An 18,837-nucleotide genomic window follows, 5' to 3' on the forward strand; every position below is an offset into this window, starting at 1 on the left:
CCAGGCAAGGCTATGTCATTGGAGAAAGAGATGTATAATTGCAGTGTGTGAGCAGATAGAAAGTTTCATTTCTGCAATCTACTTACAGGCTGTTAGGGAATGAAACCTCTGTGAGATTACATGGACTGCAAAGCTGGGTGATGGTGGTCGTGGTCAGCCAGGATAGTTCCGACTCTTTGGGATTCTCTAGGTAGGAAGAGTGAGCATAGGTAAACTTCATTTATTGTCTGCATGGAAAACTCAATTTGTGAGGGATTTAGGAGGCTGGCAGAGAAAAAAAAATGCTGTTTTTTCATGTCTCCCAGGAAAACAAAGCTGGATGCAAACAATGCTGTGTTCGAGGTAAGGTCTATTTGTAGTTGAAGTAGGATGTTTTAAAACCTGGCTTGCAAGCTGCTGTTCAATAAGTGGTGCATGTGTCAGGGGGTATTTATCACAGTCCTGTCAATTAAAGAAATTCTTTCTCCTTCCCTATGAGTCTTCAGTATGATTCTTTCTGTGGTTCTTTGAAACGGGCAAATAAATGGAAGGTGTGTTTATGTGTATATTCCCAGCAAAGTATTGGATCTGGCAGATGGAAGAAGATGTGGCATTTTTCTTTTCCCAGATTGAAAACTGCTTTCCAATAAGCATAAAGAGCAATGATCTTTATTTCTACAGTGGTGAAGTGAGTTGAATACAAATCTTTGGAACTGAAGCCTTTTTTTCTTCCTAAGGTCACTTGAATAGTCTGAATGATACCATCACAACTGTTTTCTTTTGTGTGTGAATTGGTTTCCTTGACAACAGGATGTCAAATCAACTTTTCAGCTTTAATCAAGTCAAAACAATATATCCCTTCCATTCCAAAAGGCCTCAAGTCGGAGAGAATTATTTCAAGTAAGGCTTTTGTAGGTCACAAAAGCTTTTTTTTCCCTTTGCTCCCGTGTGCAAATCCAAAGGAGAGGTGATGGTACTGATATTTTATGAAGACAGACAATGCAAATAGTCATCAGTTGTGAGTTTGTGCTGTGAAAACTGTTTGTTTTCATACAGAGGTGGCCCAAGATGGAGGCCAAGGCAGAAACAAACAGCTCTGGTTTGGTGCAAAAGCAGAGATGGAGCATTTCTATTCAACAGGGTAATCCAAGCCACTGACATGACTTTTGAAGAGGTCCTGCATCAGTGGAAATCTTTGATTTAGCTATAATTTGGAGTACCTTCTATAAAAATGCTTCCTCTAAAATATGTGTGCTATTTCTCCATAACAAAAATGAAGTTAAAAACAATCCTATTTGGAAAACAGTGTACCAATACTTAATAAGATATGCCTTGAATATTCCTCTATTCACATAAGAGTTCTGTAGGAGAGTAGCCCTGTTTGCTGTGGAAATTAGTGATTTACACCACTCATTTTTTTGATGAATATTAATGCTATGTTACTTTATTCTCACCTCCACCATACCCAGTGGTTCCATTTCAATTGCAGGTTAATAGCTCCTGATTGGAAATAGGTGATGAAGGAAGATAGAGAAATAAACAGGGAAAACATATTTTATGGAATCAGAAAAGCAACTTCTACAATGTGAGAGAGAGTTAGTTTTGCTTTCTATATGCACTTAATATGCCTTTGACTGCTCTGCTGCAATTGCATCATTATGGCTTTACAGAACTGATTTGGAGTAAAAGAAATCTGCCAAAATAAGTAGTATATTCTTGCCCCAACAGCATACTACCAGTGATTGTAGAAAATATGACACAGCCCCAAGTGGGCAGTTGATTGCTCTGGGATGAAGGAACTTATTCTGCCTTTGACTGTAGCAATGCATTTGGACATGGGGAAGAATGTAAGAGGTCATAACATAGACTTCACTGTGCATAACCAAAGAGTGAGAACAGATTAAAATTCAGTGCCATTTGTGGGGTGGCACTCTTTCTTCGTGTTGTTTTGCATCTGAAACAGCTTGCAGCAGGTCAAACCCTCTTCTTACTCTGCCTTGACTTGGACATTCAACTTCTGCCTGCTGTGAGAAGTCTGAAGATGTGTGTAGTAGAAACTCTGGTTTGTCAGTGTCGGGGCTTGGGGCTTTCCCCTTTTGTGGATGGAAGAGGGACGTGCATTTCTGGGATTTGGGCATGTGGAACTTTACTCAAAGCCTTTTTCTTCCTTCTGCTGTCATCAAATACCTCAGTACAAACCTAAGGTGGATAGAGTAGGATCTCCTTCTGCAGGGAGCAGCTGATGTCTTCATCATGGGCTGAATTTAACTGAAGAAACAATGTCTTAATTGCTATTCTAATGTCAGAAAGTTTTTTTACTTTTTAAACTCCCTTTCTAGCCTCATTCTGCTTTCTGTGGAAAAAGTGATTCCAGGAAAAGTATTCTCATCTTTGTTTCTGAAGGCTCATGGAAAGACATAACTCGGTTTCATGAAAAAATCATATCCTGTTTGATTTCCTCTTTTGCACTGGTGGTGGAGGGGTATGCTGGACTTACTACCTCTCTTGGGGTACTTCCTTTATTTTGATTTGTTAAAGAATTTGCTTTTTATATTTCAGCTAGAGGAAATCATACCTGGACAATGATAGGGAAAAACAAGCTTCCTGTTGTTCTTTTGTAGCTCCTCATAATCTCTATTACTCATGTAACCTGATATGGAATTTTGGTAGCTTCACTTGCCTGGATTTTGGTTTTCTTAAAGAGCAGTATATTTTTTGGCTAATGTCAGGACTTTCATATTTTATCAAGATTTATTGTCTTCTCACTGCTTTCTCCTTTATGTGTTATGATAAAGTTCTTTGACTCAATAAGATTGTTGACCAGCCCCAGAATTGCTGATATGGGTTAGAGTTATCTCTTTCTTCCATTAACTACCTGCAAATTGTACATTACAGCAGAACCCCTAACTTGGAGTACATGAGTAATCACATTAAAGTCAATGATATTGCTCAACATGCTTCAAGTTAACCAGAAGTCTGTCTACCTTGCTGAATCAGGGTCGTAAAAAACCAATTGCATTTGTGCCTTAAAAATATTTTTAGTGCTGCTGGTGCATATAAACTCCTAGTTCTGTTGTACCTGGAAGAAGTTAATGGGGAGAAAAATATTTCTTCTTCCTCTCCACCCTCTCTTTTGATAGCACTTTGCATGTAGAAAATTTAGTTGTTCTTCTGTGAAATGTGTTAGCCATTCCCTCTGAAATGGAAAACATTATTGCATGAATGGGCAGAACAATAGGACAATCTTAATGTTTTTAAGTTAAACTTTCAGGAGCCTCTCTTTTAATCACCATGAGAATGTGTAAATAGTAACATATTTTTTAAAAATTGTTTTTCAAAAAAGAACTGAAACCCAGCAATACTCCTGGCAGAAACTCCTGGGCAGAATTCATGGTACAATGCTACATCTCCATCTGAATTTCCACAGTTAAACATAATTGGGTTTTGGTTATAGTTGGCTCCAGTGTTTAAATCAAGCTGCTGGAACAAGTCTGGTGAGTTACTTTTGGGTATATCATCACCAGTTTCTCCTCTTGTCTCTAGAGTTAATTGGTCCTGAAAACATAGCCTTCTGTGGGACTGATGCCTAAAGACTTGCCCAAAAGGTGGCACACCACACTGTTCTGGGAGCTGGAATCTGTGTCACTGTTAAGGGTGGAATGGTTTTTGTGGCTGCCTGATCACTATTGGAGTATTTTACTTTCTGCATATGCAGATCTGTGGGCTGCAGATTATTGGCAAAATTTACAGTAAATTAGTTGACCAGTTTAATTCTGGCATGTTTCAAATGTACTTAAGTCTCTGGAACATTACAAATTGATACCTAGTGTACCAGTAATGTCAAAGGTATTTATTAATGAGCACCTCACAGCCACGGACAGATCTATTGTGTGGACTGTGACTACTCATGAGAACCATGCAACTTGAGCTTGTGTGCTCTGTGATGGTTCTTGATTTGGTACTGTAGCCTCTGGCTGCCCCAGGAAGGTCCAGGGACATTTGTGTTCTATGTATTCACAGACAGAACTCAAAAGCCCATAAAAATTTTGCAGTTCCAGCCCTCAGTGCAGGCAAAGCCATTGGGATTGGAACCTTTGGTCATGGTCTGCTTCTGTGTGTGTGCATATAGCAGCCTTGGCTAGGAGAAGGTTTCAACTCCATTTCCTCCTGCAGAAGTGTTTCCTTTTCGTTCCTTGCATGCTGGTACTGTGCAGCATTTAGCTGTTGAAGCATAGTCCTGGTGAGCTTCACCCTAGGATTATTTGAAAAGTGAAGCTTCTTTTGAAAATGTGCTGCCTGAGGAGTGTTTTACAGCTAATACACAGCACAGGTGATCTTTGATCTCTGCTGCCTGCTTCTTTGCTAATTAATGGTTAAAATGATAGTTTTAAAGGGAATGAAACTGCTGAACAGATTGCTTCTTCTTATCATGTTACACCTGCATACCACAATGTGTCATCCTCATTCAAGGAAGGGGGAGGAAATATTCTGAGTTACAAAAACTAATTCCTTGGACACAATTTCACATTGCTCTACCACCTTCATTATCTACTGCAGCCTGTATTTGTTCAATGTTTTAACAAGCTGTAAAGTCCACTTTGTAATTTCCCCCTCCCCCCCCCCCCGCCCCCCCCCTTTTCCACCATTTGGAAATAAGCAGGTGGAGAGCTTCTAAAAGACTGAGAAATCTGAGGCATTATTTCAATATATCAGTCCTAGAAGGTGTGGGGGAAAAGAAGTGTTGTAGATTTTGCTGTGCATATTAAATGCTTTCATTAGAACTTCCTGCAGCACTCCAGAAGTATTGATGCAAACCTAAAGCAGATACATGCAATATGCAATGTTCAGTAGCTAAGAATGATCTCTGACTTCACTCGCTATGTATCTGATTTATGAACTGGTGTTCCCAGTGTCATGCATGGTAATTTTTTAATGCATTTCTTGAATAATTTCCCCTCGCTATATGTAGAGGGAGGCAAATGCATCATGCCTCCCAACGTGTCTGTGTGTGTGTCCCCTTTCTTGGCAGCCTTTGAAGCAGATCAATTTTAACACTCAGTTCAGGAACTTCTCCTGCCTGCCTTGGTCACTTCACGGGAGAGTCAAATTACTGCCTCTCCAGGTCACTCCGTAATGCCAGTTCCCCTTCTTTCTGGCAGCCCAAAGAAATCCAAAAGCAACTTGTTACTGAATTGTGACTGTGCTATGAGAAGCACTGAGCAAAAGGGATTTACCTTTTTCACAGATCTCGCGCTGGGTCTGGAGAAGGATCCAGAGCAGAAACTGCAGATCAGCAGGCTGCTGGATGTTCCTGTTGTCTGCAAGCACATGGCTCTGTCCCTTACTCATGCCACCAGCTAGGAGCCCCAGGATGCAGGTGCTGGTTAGACCCTCTCTGCCCATGCTGGGGAGTCCCTAGACAAGACCCTACAGGGCCTCTGCCCCCTAGGCTCCCAAAGCATTGCAGGGGAATGGATTTGGGATGTCTATTACTTAGTTTCTTAAAAATAGTATTTTCCTTTGTGAGGATGACTACACTTAGCCAGGTATCTACAGAGGTGTTTCCTATCAAGTGCTGCCTTCAATGTTGTTGTTCAATTGGTGCCACCACTTTGTTGTGGTTTGTTCTGGTTTGATTTTTTTCCATCCATCACCTTGACTTCTAGGCTCTGTGTTTGTTTTTCATACTTCCTTCCCTTGCCCCCTAAATATTTGCTCTGAGTTTTTCTTTCTCTTACTTCTCTCCATCGTCTTTAGCGCTACGCTATCTTTCCTCCTTGCCCTGATTTTTATTCCTCCCTGTTTTTCTTATCCATGTTGAATTAAAAACAGTAACATGACCTGACAATTTTAACATCATTCCAAGATTTTTATGTAATTCCATAAATTTCTTCATTACATTTTTATTGTTTTGTCATATATAGGTTTTAGTTTTTCCCTCTACCTTATTAGTCTGGGGATCAATTTTAGTCTACTACATTTTATTAGTAGAAAGAGGAACAAAATATCTCCTTTTTCATTGTTGGTTTGGCACCATCCTAAAATTACCCTTTTTCTCTGTTTGACTACCTCTTTTATTTTCCTGGAGAGTCTGCTTTATGTCAGACCTGCTGGCACTGAACTGGGTATGATTTCATCAGGCAATAGGCAAAAGTATACCCCACTGCAGAGGAAGAAGTTGTTTTTAGCTGTTACTATGTTCATTTTTTTTTTCCTGTCTTGGGGAACATGGGATGAGCTGAGCCACCATTATCCTGGGGATTGTGAATCTTTCTTTCCCTCCAGTAAATTTAGTGGCTAAACCTGAAGGCTGGTCTTGAAGGAGGATTTGTTTTAGTCATACCAATAAAATTCTACAGGTATAATTAAAAAGCTGTAGTAATGTCAAAGAAACCTCCCTTGCAAAGACACAGTAGCTCTGCAAAGACAATCACTGCATCAGGGAAAAGACTGACCATGTCCTCCAGAAATTATTGGGGTGTATTCCTATAGGAGTTTTTCCTAGTCTAACTTTATTAAGATTAAAATCTTGTCTTGTCCCAGAATCTCCTCTCTGCCCCATGCAAACAAGCCTGAAAATAGTGGTCTGGACCTTCAAGCTGTTGTTTACTTCAGAGTAGCTTCATTTCAGGCATAGAGTCATGACTATTTGAAGATCTTGACCCAATGTTTTGGTCTTTCTCATGTTATAGAACTTCAGTTTTTGCATGATGATACCTACTGAATAAAATTAGGTTTTTGTACAGCAAATCTGAAGACATACCCAGACCTCTTAAAGTAGTTTACAGAAAAAGGAGTGAGTTGGGAGCAATGTTCGGACTCTGTAAGGTCTAGTAGCAGACGTTTTAGCACTCAGCAATAATCCAAGCTTTTCTGTCAATGTTGGAATCTATTTTATTGAAAAAAGATCTTGGCAAGGACACTGGGGATTTGCTGCAGAGTCTTTCAAAGTGACATTATGAGAGGATCTTGGATCTTTGGGACCTTTTATTGTATGGAACATCTTATGAAATACTTTGTGTGAAGGGCCAAAGTAAAATGTTACCAAAGCAGCCTAACAATTTTATATGTTCACCAGCTGTCCATTTAGGCCAGTAGGAAATAAGCTATGTTTGGGGCAGGAGACAGAGAAAGTAGGTCTCCAAGTGCAGTACAGAGACAAATGTTCAAGTAGGTCAGATGGTAATGTGACATCACATGGAAAGGCATTAGTTTTTAAATATTAAATTCCATTAAAATAATTTAAATTTTTATTTTTGAAATAGAGATGTATGTTACAAAATGGGAAGATTAATATTTGAAATACCTAAACTTATTCTTGCTACAGTCCCATATTTTCTCCTGTCTCGCTGGTATTTTCTTTGCTTTCATCCTATAACTAATACCATTGGATTTTCATCAGTAGTGAAGAACAGAAGTTTGTGAAACTACTGTAATTTTCATTCTGTTCATTTCTTTGGCAAAATATTTAAACAACTACACAATTTGTAAGCCTTGGAGCAGACCCTTAAACACCACTGTGTTTATACCTACACATGGGACTGCACTGGGCATTGCACTCAGGGTATTTCCCAGCCTTTGCCTCTTCTGGGCTTCCCATTTTGGATATTGGATTCCTGCAGGCAGCTGTACTCACACTTCCAGAGGCTGGCACCTCTGAAATCCACAGGCTGTCCCTGCTGCCAGAGCAGTGGAAGCAGCAGATTACACTGAGGTCAGAGGACGAGGGGTGTTGCTGGCAGTACTGACCCTGCCATGCAGGCAGCATTGCCTATATACTGGAAGATCTCTGCTGGATTTAAAAGGCTCCGGGTAAGACGAGCCTAATCAATAATTACGGATATTAAAAGTGGTGCCTTCTTGTGCTTTCCTACCTTTTCCCCCTTCCTTTTTGCCTACAGGACACGAAGCATCTGAATCCCCCGGACGATTGCTCATGCATTTACATTTTCATTTGCTTGGTTTATAGCAGGATTGTTCCAGCTTTTGGGAGGGGCAGCTATCAAAGATGTACAGGCACTGCCATTGTGTTTTATTGTTCCAGTCTATTTTTCCCTGTGAATGTAGGTGGGAGTTTTTCAGTGGGTTGGTTTTGTGCTTTTTGCTTTCTCTTTCTTCTAAGAATTTATAACCCTTTTATTGTCAGTCTTCAATCATTTTTGATAGATCAATATATTTACTTCAATGATGGCTCATCCTACAGTTGTGCTTGTATTTTTTCTTTTGTGCTTTGTTTATAGGGGTTATGAATAGATTCAGGGGGTTATATCTCTGCTGTACCTCTGTCATTGCATGAGGATCAAGTTGCTTGAAATTGGCCCAATACATTTATATTTAGAAGGAACATGAGGTGTTTACATTGGTCTGTCTTCAAATCTACTGTTTTTCCCCCTTTTCTAAGTAAACTTTGAGCAATTAGAAATGCTGTTTTTTTCAGAACTGTTCTCAGAAATCTTGATCATGACTAGTGGTGTTTAATGTACCTTGAACTGTTTGGAGACAAGGGTTCTAGGAAATTGCTCTAGCAGAATCCAGAGATCCAGAGGGTTTGGGGAGTAGCATAGTGAGGCAGAATGGTGACATGGACTCAAAAATTAAGCAGGTCCGTGGGAATCATGAGGTCTCCAGCCAAGCAGCTATAACTGAGGCAGAGAGGAGAAATTCTTGAGTCTACTTCTCACTCATGTCCCCGGGCAGCCAGATGTGGGCCTGGGACAGCTGTTTAGTGCAGCTGTGAAGAGAGCTCACACATGTGCGGAGCAGTGTCGGTGGGATTTGCTGAGCTCTAGCTGTTGTAGAAGGCGTGGGTGAACAGGACTCACCAATGAAGGTGAAAGGATATGCCTGTGGGAGGGAGGGCTACATGTACTATTCCATCCCCAGAGATTTGGGTTGTTTCATTATAAAGTGAAGCATATGCCATTTGTTATGCAATTGCCCCCTTCCTCCCACCACAAAGAAGGGAGCAGCAAAGGAAGTGTGTTTGTTACAACTGATGATATGTAGAACATGGTAAATGGAAAATAGGTCAACTAGTCCTCTCACTAGTATTACAGTTTGAAACATGAGCTGTATCTTATGACTACACATTAAATATGGGAAAAATCCCTGAACCTGCATGAATTTTAGTGAGGTTTTAATAATTTAAACCAGGTGAGCATATTAGCTGTTTGTAGGATATAATCCCCATAGTTGCCTTACCAGAGCCATATATACCCTGGGGTTTGGTATATTCATTCTCAGGCTGAAATAATTTGCCATGTTATGAAGGCCGTGACTCAACTACCTCTCAGCAGCACGTTGTCCATTTGTAATAGCAGATTTTCCTGGAAGTCATTACTTTGGAGTGCCATTGTCAGCTGTACACATCATTCCTGCTCTCCTTGTTCTTTGTGGTACAGATTTGCTCGTTGTTGTTAGTGAGGATGCTACTGCTGATACACAAGCTATCAGGTTTTTCTGTTATTTTCTTTCTTTTCTATCTCTGTTGAATTGCAGTTTCCTTTGTCTTCTGTGTGGTGCACTGAAAGAGGTTAGGAAATTTATCACGGGTATTTTTAATGGGGTTTTAAAGTCCCGCACGACACAGATTGAATTGATTCAGGAAAATTTCCTGGAGCTGTAGCATTGTTCTATTAAAAATAATTTTATCATTGCAATTTTTCTGTAAGAAAATACATCTATTTTTCTCCTTCTATCCTATAACAAAACCCTGTTTTCTAATGTTTCTGTGTGGTCAGATATTAACCATTTCCCTAGATAATTTAGGTTGGCCATGTGTACTGCTAGCATTTTTATTGTAAAGAATTCTGCTAGTGGTTTCATGATAAATGCATCAAGCATTGGGAAATTACTTTTATTAGTGTACATTTAATAATGCATTAACAAAATAAATGGGTTTGTGTGTGTGTTTATCTTGAGAATGTATAGAAAAAGTACATGCTGCTATAGGTAAAAAAAAATTAATCTTTCCTGTGTGCATTTTGAATGCTGTAGCATAAAAATCTCCATTCCCAAGAGCTCAGTAGGTGGTTACTATTTTTTTCCTTTGTTTAGACATATATTTTTTTTGGCAGATCGTGCAAGAAAAGCAAGTCCCAGTGACTGTCCCCCTCATGGCTCGTCTGACAAGCCTTTCCTTCCCTGAGTAAGGCTTTCCATTGTTGGCTGGGATCTGTGTCTTTAGTGCACACAAACCAAATGAATGAGTGGCTCGTGGCTTCCCACTTATGAAACCCTGATTTCACTTGCTTAAACTTCAGATATTTTCAGGCTAGTAACCATGACCAAGTCAAAGTGTCACTTCTTATTCTTCAAGATGGTCTGTTGCATGTGTAGTTACATGAAATTCAATTTGGCTTACTCATTCCATCATGCTATGTTCTTGATGCAAAAAAAAAAAAAAAAAAAAAAACCAAAACAGTCTATTGAGTCCTATCTATTATTGAAGAATTAAAATATTCTAATATCAAGACAGTATTGTTTCAGAAGTGCATGCATCTGTATTAACATAAGCAGAGCAAAGGTATTAAGAGGGATGGTGTACTATATAATGTAACTCTCTCATTGATTTAAGATCAAAATGCCAGTAAGGAGGAATAGACTGAAAGAAAATTATGTACATGTTTATTTCAGATACATTCAAAAATAAAATATTGTTTTGTCCACTGCTGCTGATCCTATTTACAGGAGGCAGATGAGCCATCTTGCCGATAAAGAAATGAAAGATAAAGTGCAGAATTGAAACAAACAGAAACAGCCTACTGATTTTGAATATTTCTGTTCTGAATGCTTCTTTTGAAGATATGTATGAGGACATGTCTTTTTTTGAGAGCCTTTTCTTTCCTCCAGGGCTAAAGTGGTTAAGTTTTCTCATAAAACTGGAGAAGTGAAGAACTCCAGTCACACTTGAGTTTGGGCCATGATAAGTAAAGCATACATGAGATGAAGCTTGCAGAAAGGCAGAGTTAAGGATGGCTTTTCTGTGTACCCTGATGTCAGGACTCAGGGAGGAAAAATAACACAAACTTCAAATTTATCATGATCAGAAAGGCTTTGAGAGGCAGCAGTCAGATCACACTGGTTTTGTTTTAGTCACCCTGGAATGTTTGCTTATATGAAGTTTAGTGATGGGTGTGTAACTATAAAATTTATTACACTTCTGCTTTTATTATAGTCAACCTGCTTTATCGCCTGCTGTATCTTGTGATGTTGTAGTATCACAAATGATATTTAAATCCTTTGACTGCCTTCCTGTTTCATTTTCTCTGTATGGTCACCCATATGCTCTCCTTTTGCTTCCTGTCCCCAAATTTTTCTTGGATCCTGCACTGACACACACATGCTCCCCTGTTTTCTGGGACACAGGATCCTCCTTGGCTCCACGGATGTGTGTTCACATAGGTCCCCCATACTTTGCTAGAAAGCAGCCCTGCATCTCATTCCCCTCCTCCACATGTTCTCTCAGCCATATTATTCGATGCAGCATCACAGTCGTATCCCTCATCTTCTGCAAGTGTGCTGCTCTGTCTCCATTTATCTTGTATGAAATGGCTTTAGCCCTGCCAGGGTAATGCTGCCTGTTGTTTCCCAGAAATTGCTTACCTATCTGTCAAAGGAAGCTGCTTAGAGCTCCTAACTAGAAATCAGGAAAAGCATTCAGCAGATCCCTAGCCCTTCCTTATGTGGGGAGGGAAAAAAAAAAAGAAAAGAAAAAAAAGAAAAACGATTACCCTTGCTTAGACTAAGTAACATTGTCTGCTTACCCTCCTCAGCCATCTTGTAAGTTTTTTCTTTTCATTCCGCTGTAAAAATAGGTAGCGCTGTTGAATATAAATAATAGGCTGATACAAGTCCATACAAATGAACACTGTGTTCATAGTAGCAAGTAAAGTTTGGAGACACAGAAACTTTGCTATCTTCCAGAGGTAGCCTTCCCTAGAAATAATAATCCACTGTTCTGGAAAAAGTAACCAAATGATTTTTCCCTCAAGGTATGGCAAAGGAGTACTTTAGTAGTGAATTAGGTGCAAAGAGCAAGAGATGAGACTGTTCTCATGCTGCATCTCGAAAAGCCCCAGGAAGGCCAGGCACAGAAATATGCTGAAACGCACAGGAAATGCTTGCTGCACCGTCACATGAGGTCAGTCAGGCATGGCGCGCTTTAGCGAGCGCAGACAAAACAAGCTCTGGTGAAAATACCACAGTCTAAACAGAAGTAACAAAACACAGACTAATACAGCCCAACTTGATGGGAAGCACCATGGGAAAAGATTTAGAAACGTTGTTCTGGCACTCTTGCTGAGGTGAAGAGCTGTGAGGACTTTGAGCGTCAACCGGTCACAATAGCACCACGCACCCACGCAGGAGGAGTGACGGGCTTCTTATTAATATCACAGTACTTCTCATTTCCAGCAGCATCCTGTAAAAGGAGTGCCTTATTTACAGCATTCATTTGGCATTAATGAAGTGGAATACTGATGTAGCTAATCAGCGCTAGCGGTGTGATGCGAGCACGCGGAGCGGCAGCGGCAGTGGTAATCATCTTAGCCCAGTTGGCAGGATAAAAATAACCCCTGCCAGCACTGGGAAGTGGCAGCTCCCTGGCTGTGGCGGAGCACAGCCCACGACCCTGTGGCTCTGTACTGCCCTGGAACCCAGCTTGTGCTGCAGCCCACCTGAGCAGAGAAAACAAACAGTTGCTGTCCCTGTCCATCCCATTTGCTGCTTCTCTCCCCAGCCCCTGAATGTGGACTTGAGTTTTTGTATTTGTGCTTAGGTCTAGACTCAGATTGCCTCCAAAAACCAAATGGATATAGGTTGCCGAATATGCTTGTATAATTCAGAGGTGTTTTTTTCCCTTTTCATGGCACTTTGTGAGCTTAATTTAATCTCTGTCATTTCTTATATGTGGGTAAATGTCATCTACTTCATTTCATGAATGAATTAACACAGCCATACAGAGCCTGTGTCTCCTGCACTGCTCACTTGGTCGGGGGAAGGGATTAGTAAATGTGTGTGACACCCTCAAGTTTCTAAACCCTGAGGTTAGAGATGCTCAGAAACAGATTTCATTTGCACCCTGGTATAAGTTACTTGAAAGATTCTACCAACTCAATGCATTATAATGACCTTAATCAGCCCTCCTTCTCTTTGTTGTCAACATTAAATATATTACTTTCATATGAAAAGTCTCTTACTACACCTAATGAGGGAGGAACTCCTTTAAAAAAGCTGTGTTTTTAGTGGTGAGGAGAAGATAAATAGTCCCAGAATTTTCTTCCTTCTTTTTGATACTTCCTTAGGCATGTCAGAAGGCAGAGGCCTTCTGGCAAGGTGGGAGTTTGAGAGAGCACAGAGGTTCTTGGTATGTAGAAGACAGCATTTTTAATCCCAGGTATGTGGACAAAGAGGTGTATAACTGTACAGAGCAGTGCAAGAAGTATGTGTGAGCAAGCATTTTATGTTACATGATATTTTTAATGCACCCAGGAATTAAATTATTAGTCCTATATTCTTTTAAAGCTTTCACAACATGGAAAGAAATGTAGTTCATTGAAAAAGGAAATGAAGAATAATTTATTCTTAAATAGAAATGAGCCATGCCTCTTTTTTTCATGAATTTACACAATGGGTTGGATTAGTCTCTGGATGAGATGTGTGTGTATGTGTGTTGGTAGAGCTGTGCTTTGAAATTTTCTCTGTGCTTGAGACTTCTCAGTGCTGCTGGGGCTGCATTTTCATGTGCAGTAATTTCACCTGTTTCTAGTGTCTTGTGGTTTTAGGGTGCTTTTTTGTTTGTTTGTTTGTTTTTCTTCTCTTAAGTGTTATTGTGTGCTTTGTGGTTCTCTATTCAGGAGATACTCAACTTGTGAGTGCTTTATAAAATAGTCCAGGGAAGCACCTTGCCGACTAGAGTCACAGCCCAGGATGCAGAACAAATGGTACAGGAGTTAGTTCCCAACCTTCCCAAAGAAAGCTGGCATGCAATTTCCAGGTGTACATAGCAGCTGAGAAGCTCTGTTCCCACAGGGTGTCAACAGAAAAGAATAGGTGATTGCTGGCAATTCCCATCTCCTCCATACCTGACTGTCCCCCAGTCCCTCAGATGGCAAATGGAAGATTTTGCTTTCCCCACTGTCACTTCAGGATATTTAAGTTGTAGGCTCTATAGGCCTAGAATAAGATTTCTATGTATGAATATATCCTGTCAAATTAGGATTTGGGGCCCTTGGAGACCTTTAGCTGCTAATACAACACAAATAATACTCATGGTACTTGACAAATTTGTCCCACTCCTTTCCTTTCCACTCAGCCCAAACTAACCCTTTCTGTGCAGATTGTGTTTGGGTTTTGCAGCTGTTCATTATATATTGAACTTAGTCCTACCACATCTGAATCGCCTTCGAGCACTGAAAGGGGACAGTGCTATGACAAATCAATTTGCTGGCCTCTGAAATAATTAAGTAAGTGAGGCAGGGCTTCAGGCCTATTTTAAACAAGCATTGTGCTATTTGTTTTTTCGTTTCTCTGCCTGCAATGGAAGGGTGTCTCTAAACAAAAGAGGCAGAGTGATCAAGGAACTTCTTTTAAGGAATAATTGCCTAAGGAAGTCAACCTTTTCCCATTGTATGTCTGTGTCTTTGTACACCTCTCCTTCTCCCCCCACTGCCTTTTTTTTTCTTTGTTCTTTGCTCTTCTCTGAAGAAAATAGCAATAATAAAATATTCTATTTTCATATGGCTCTACAGGTGATTGCTGTGTACTTAACCAGACCACAGCATAGAAAACAAAGCCTTGCTTATTGCCTAACAGCAGATAATATGTTTTATGATTTATGTGGCTGTAATACACGGGGCTGATAATAGATAGGAAGATCAAAGTCTTCTGTGAATTGACAGCAGCACTGTAAACAAGGTGAAGGGGTTGCAGGTGTTTCCCACATGAATGTTATGCAAAAACATATGGCCCTTTGCCATGAGGTACTGCATGTGCTCTCCACTTTTTCCTGTGCAACAAGGCAATGTTGCTGTGGGCTTGCTCAGAGGGCATGGCCATGGCTCAGGAGCTGGGAGATGATGTGGGCAGCAGACGACCATGCAGTGTGGCCAGGATGGTCTTGGGAGCATGGAAAGGCTGCTGCTAAATCGGTCCTTCAAATTAAGAGTAGCTGATTCTGATCTGAGAACAGAAATCTGCATTCTGGGGGGGTCTCTGTCAAACACTGAGAAGGAAGATGATTGCCGAAGTGTTTCAGGAGAGACTGGGCAGTCCAATGTGCCCCTTGTCTCATCACTCCTACTTCAGCTCAGAGTTGGGCTTGGCAGGCATCTCCTACCTCCATGGGTTATCTTCTGTGGTCCTGGCCATGGCAGGCACTAGGTGTGGGGTTGAGACACACAGGCCACAACTTTGCAGAAATCAGCGGTGGTGCATGAGCAAACCTGCAGATATCATTGCTGGATTGCTGTTTATTCTTGTGGATTAAAGAAAAGATGTGTTTAGTCAATGACTAAATCATTGCAAAGAGGCCTGCAACATCGTGGGTGAACCCTGAACACAAGGTAGTCATCTTTGTCTCTCATTAATTGCCTTAAGAGGGGAGCTTGTCTGCTCTTAGGAGTTCAATACCCTGTGACATAACCACCTCCTTGGCCTGCAAGCCCTTTGGCAATCTTTACTTTTTTCACAGCTTCTAGGCATAGACCCATGCCCTCTGCTGAATGCTTGTGACATCCTTTTTGCAAGGCCATCCTGGGCATGATGTGGCACGAGGCTGCTGGCTTGTGCACTGGCGGCCTGCTGGGACAATGGCTCCTCATGCACATTTTCATCTGCTGGAGGAAGCTCACACTGAACTTGTGCTGTTTATGTACTGATATCAGGTCTTTCCTGCCTCACCTTCCAATGGAGCTAAAGCTACTGGTCTAAAATGCGAATTTCTTTCGCTGTTCTGGAGGGCTTCAGTTTAAACTGAAATAGAATAGAAATTGCCCCAACAGCATAACTTAATTAACCAATGCCTTGTCTACACAGGAAAATTTGCTTCCATGTGTGAGTCATTAAATTTATTTTTGCTGGTGACGCAGTGTTACAACTGATTTCCATGTGGACAGAGGTGCATCGCCCCAAGGGTGTCATGCTACATGCATGAATTCTTGCTTCTCTGCAGGAGCAGGCTAGGTATTCCCAAGTATTTGCTTTACACCCTAAAAGCTCTAGATGAAAATATCATAAAGTGTTGGGCCAAGCAATGTTATGGTACTGTAGCTAAAGGTGAATGAGCCCCGTGGAAAGATTAACCAAGGAAAAGTTAATAAAAAGTGCTGTCCTAAGTTATTCATGAATCCATTTGCAATGTACTTGCCCAGAGGCTTTTGTTTTTCTCAAACTCTTATTTATTAAAATCTGACAAGAATATCAGGTTTTGTTCAATAATAAATCTAAGTCTACGTGGGACTAGTGATATCCTCATCCAGTAATACGGAATCAAAATGAAGTTACGTGGCAGGGGTGAATATGTTATTTACTTGGCAAGAATAGATTATTGTTCAGGAGGATTTTATCTTTTACTTGCTATTTTGAAACAAGTGAAAAAAACCCAAAACACCTGGTTGGGAGATAGCCTCTTGTTTTGTGACTGAGGCCTTGATCCTGCAAAGGATTTAAAATATATTAAAACTCAGTTAAGCATCTTTCTGGCCACTTTTCAGGTTCCAAAACCTGTGTTTGCTGAATGAAATATCTCAAGTGATCTTGTTTTGCAGTTAGTTCCACTTGTCCAGGGGAAGACCATGGAAGTAATGCCTTTGGCTTATGGATTTTGACTTCCAAAGTATGCCCATACACAGCTTCATCTTTATGTATCCCAGAAAAGATTAGAAAGATTGTATACGAAAGTAGGACAATGGAAAAAAGGCAGGAATAGAGCTTTTGCTGTTTGAGATCCAATAATGCGTGTGCTTTATAGAAGTCATTGCTTTAAAAAAGGCAGAACTTAGCTTAAAAATCAATTTAAGTAGTTTGTTGTTTGGTTTTTTTCCCTAACATTTTCAGTTTATTAGGTGTAGGGGATTTTTTCCCCCTTCTTTTCCTTCTCTGCCCTAATTTATAACTGCATAAAGAAAGAAGAAACAGGTGCCTATAGCTAGAAAGTTAGTGAAGAGTAAATAAAAAAGAAAGAGCTTAGCTGTGGAAACAGAACTGGGAGTTCGGGTGACTGGTCTGAGTTGGAGGATGATGAATAGCTTTTGTTTGCATAAGCTTGGCTTGTGAGTCACTTTCTCATAAAAACAGCTTGAGTAGGAGATGCTCCTGTCCCAAATTTTTAGTCCTGAATGCTTTCAAGCACAAAGTGTGCTGTGACATAAAGACTCCTGCTGTGAGTAGTGTCCTGTTATCCCAGTGGACAGTAGCTGGAGCTTTGCAATTTCCCAGGTTTGAAATAAACTAGAAGCGTGTCTCTCTTACACACACATGCTTTGCCTGATGTATTGTGTGGTGCCCCATGCTGGTCAGAGTTAAGCTGTCTGGGTAGACATAACCAGCTTCTGATTCAGGCTTGGAATCTGATGTCAGGAAGTTGGTCCCTGTGGAAAGCTGTTTGTTGCAGGATGATCAGTCACTAACCAATAAATGTGACAAGGAACTTGCTAAACTTGGAGGGAGAAAAGGAAAAGCCAGGTGTGAGCATGAGAGGTCAGTATTCGTGGCTGGTCATTCTGAGGAGGTTCAGAGCAGCACATGTCTTTGCCTTGAGAGCTTGTGTTGCTTCTCTAAAGCCAGAAAAACTGTACAAAATACATGCAAAAGTTGCATATAGGGCATTATCTTCTTCTGCTAAAGTCTGTGATCAAAACCTTCTAATCTGAGGCATCAGCTCTTTTTTTATGCACCTATGAGGATTCTGAATAAAAGTTTGACCATTACAGACAGCTGCTTTTGCTGTGATTGAGCAAACTGGGAGGGGTGAAAAAGGTTTACCCTCACAGACCATACCACCCCTGTCTAACGTTCCAGTAGAGCCTGTGGGTTGCCTTTGGGAAATAAAAGTTCCCTCTGGAGAGAAGAAAATATGATATCTTCCTTCCTGAAGGAAGAATTATGTTCTTCTCTGCCATTTTTTGTTACAAGTTTGGGTGGTAGGGAGGTCAAATTGGACTGTGAAACCTTGCTTTGGAATCAAGATATTTGTCTAATTTGTTTGCCCTTGAAGAAATCAGGCGGCTGCAGCTTCATTGCCATGGGAACCCCTAGTTACTATATTTAATTCAGTCCGGGGTTTGCTTGCCTATTCAGTTGTTGCAGTGTAGACAGGTGATAAACAATATATCGATACCGAGCTGTATCATACCTAAATGATTAGGCATGGATATTACTGTCATATTGCAGCATCTGTGGTATTGCTCTTGTGTTCTGCTATGAGCTGCCTGGCCCTCCCGTGCCTGCCTCCAACGTCTTCTTCCTCTCTCCTGCTGGAGAAAAGACAGTGCTGCCTGCATAGATTTTGTGGTCCAGCGATCAGCAAAGGTAGGGACTGCAAGCGACCTCTGCTTGTTGGTTGTGCTTCTTCCTCCCCCAGCAGAGCAGCCAACCATGGACTGCCTGCGGGCCTTGGAAGAAATGGTGCTGGAGAAGGGAGCTCTGCACCCCTAGAAGTTGTAGGGCTGGGACAGGTCCCAATGATTCTGCAGCATCCACAATGGTGTGAAGACCCAGAAGGGCAGACCTGACTCCACAAGGTCATATTGCAATGGGAACAGGGAGATAAAGGGTGTACAGGCAGAGACACCCCTATCACCTATTCCTCTTCTGAAGTTTTACTAATTCTCTTAGATTTGGCAAAACTTTTTTCCCCTC

At 40.9% G+C, this 18,837-nt stretch overlaps 1 protein-coding gene across 4 annotated transcripts in view; it reads left to right on the top strand.

Moving 5' to 3' along the window:
* The window catches only part of TBXAS1 (thromboxane A synthase 1), a 235,717-nt gene that overhangs the window by 84,581 nt on the left and 132,299 nt on the right, over window positions 1–18,837 (top strand). For 3 of the 4 annotated variants that reach the window (XM_038153016.1, XM_038153018.1, XM_038153019.1), the window contains one exon: window positions 89–190. The exons of the other annotated variant lie outside the window; for it this stretch is intronic. In XM_038153016.1, the coding sequence (XP_038008944.1) occupies window positions 89–190 (102 nt within the window). The remainder of the gene's footprint in view (window positions 1–88; window positions 191–18,837) is intronic. 4 annotated transcript variants of the gene reach the window in all.

The sequence above is a fragment of the Motacilla alba genome, chromosome 1A (assembly GCF_015832195.1).
Source record: "Motacilla alba alba isolate MOTALB_02 chromosome 1A, Motacilla_alba_V1.0_pri, whole genome shotgun sequence".
Taxonomy (NCBI): Eukaryota; Metazoa; Chordata; class Aves; order Passeriformes; family Motacillidae; genus Motacilla; species Motacilla alba.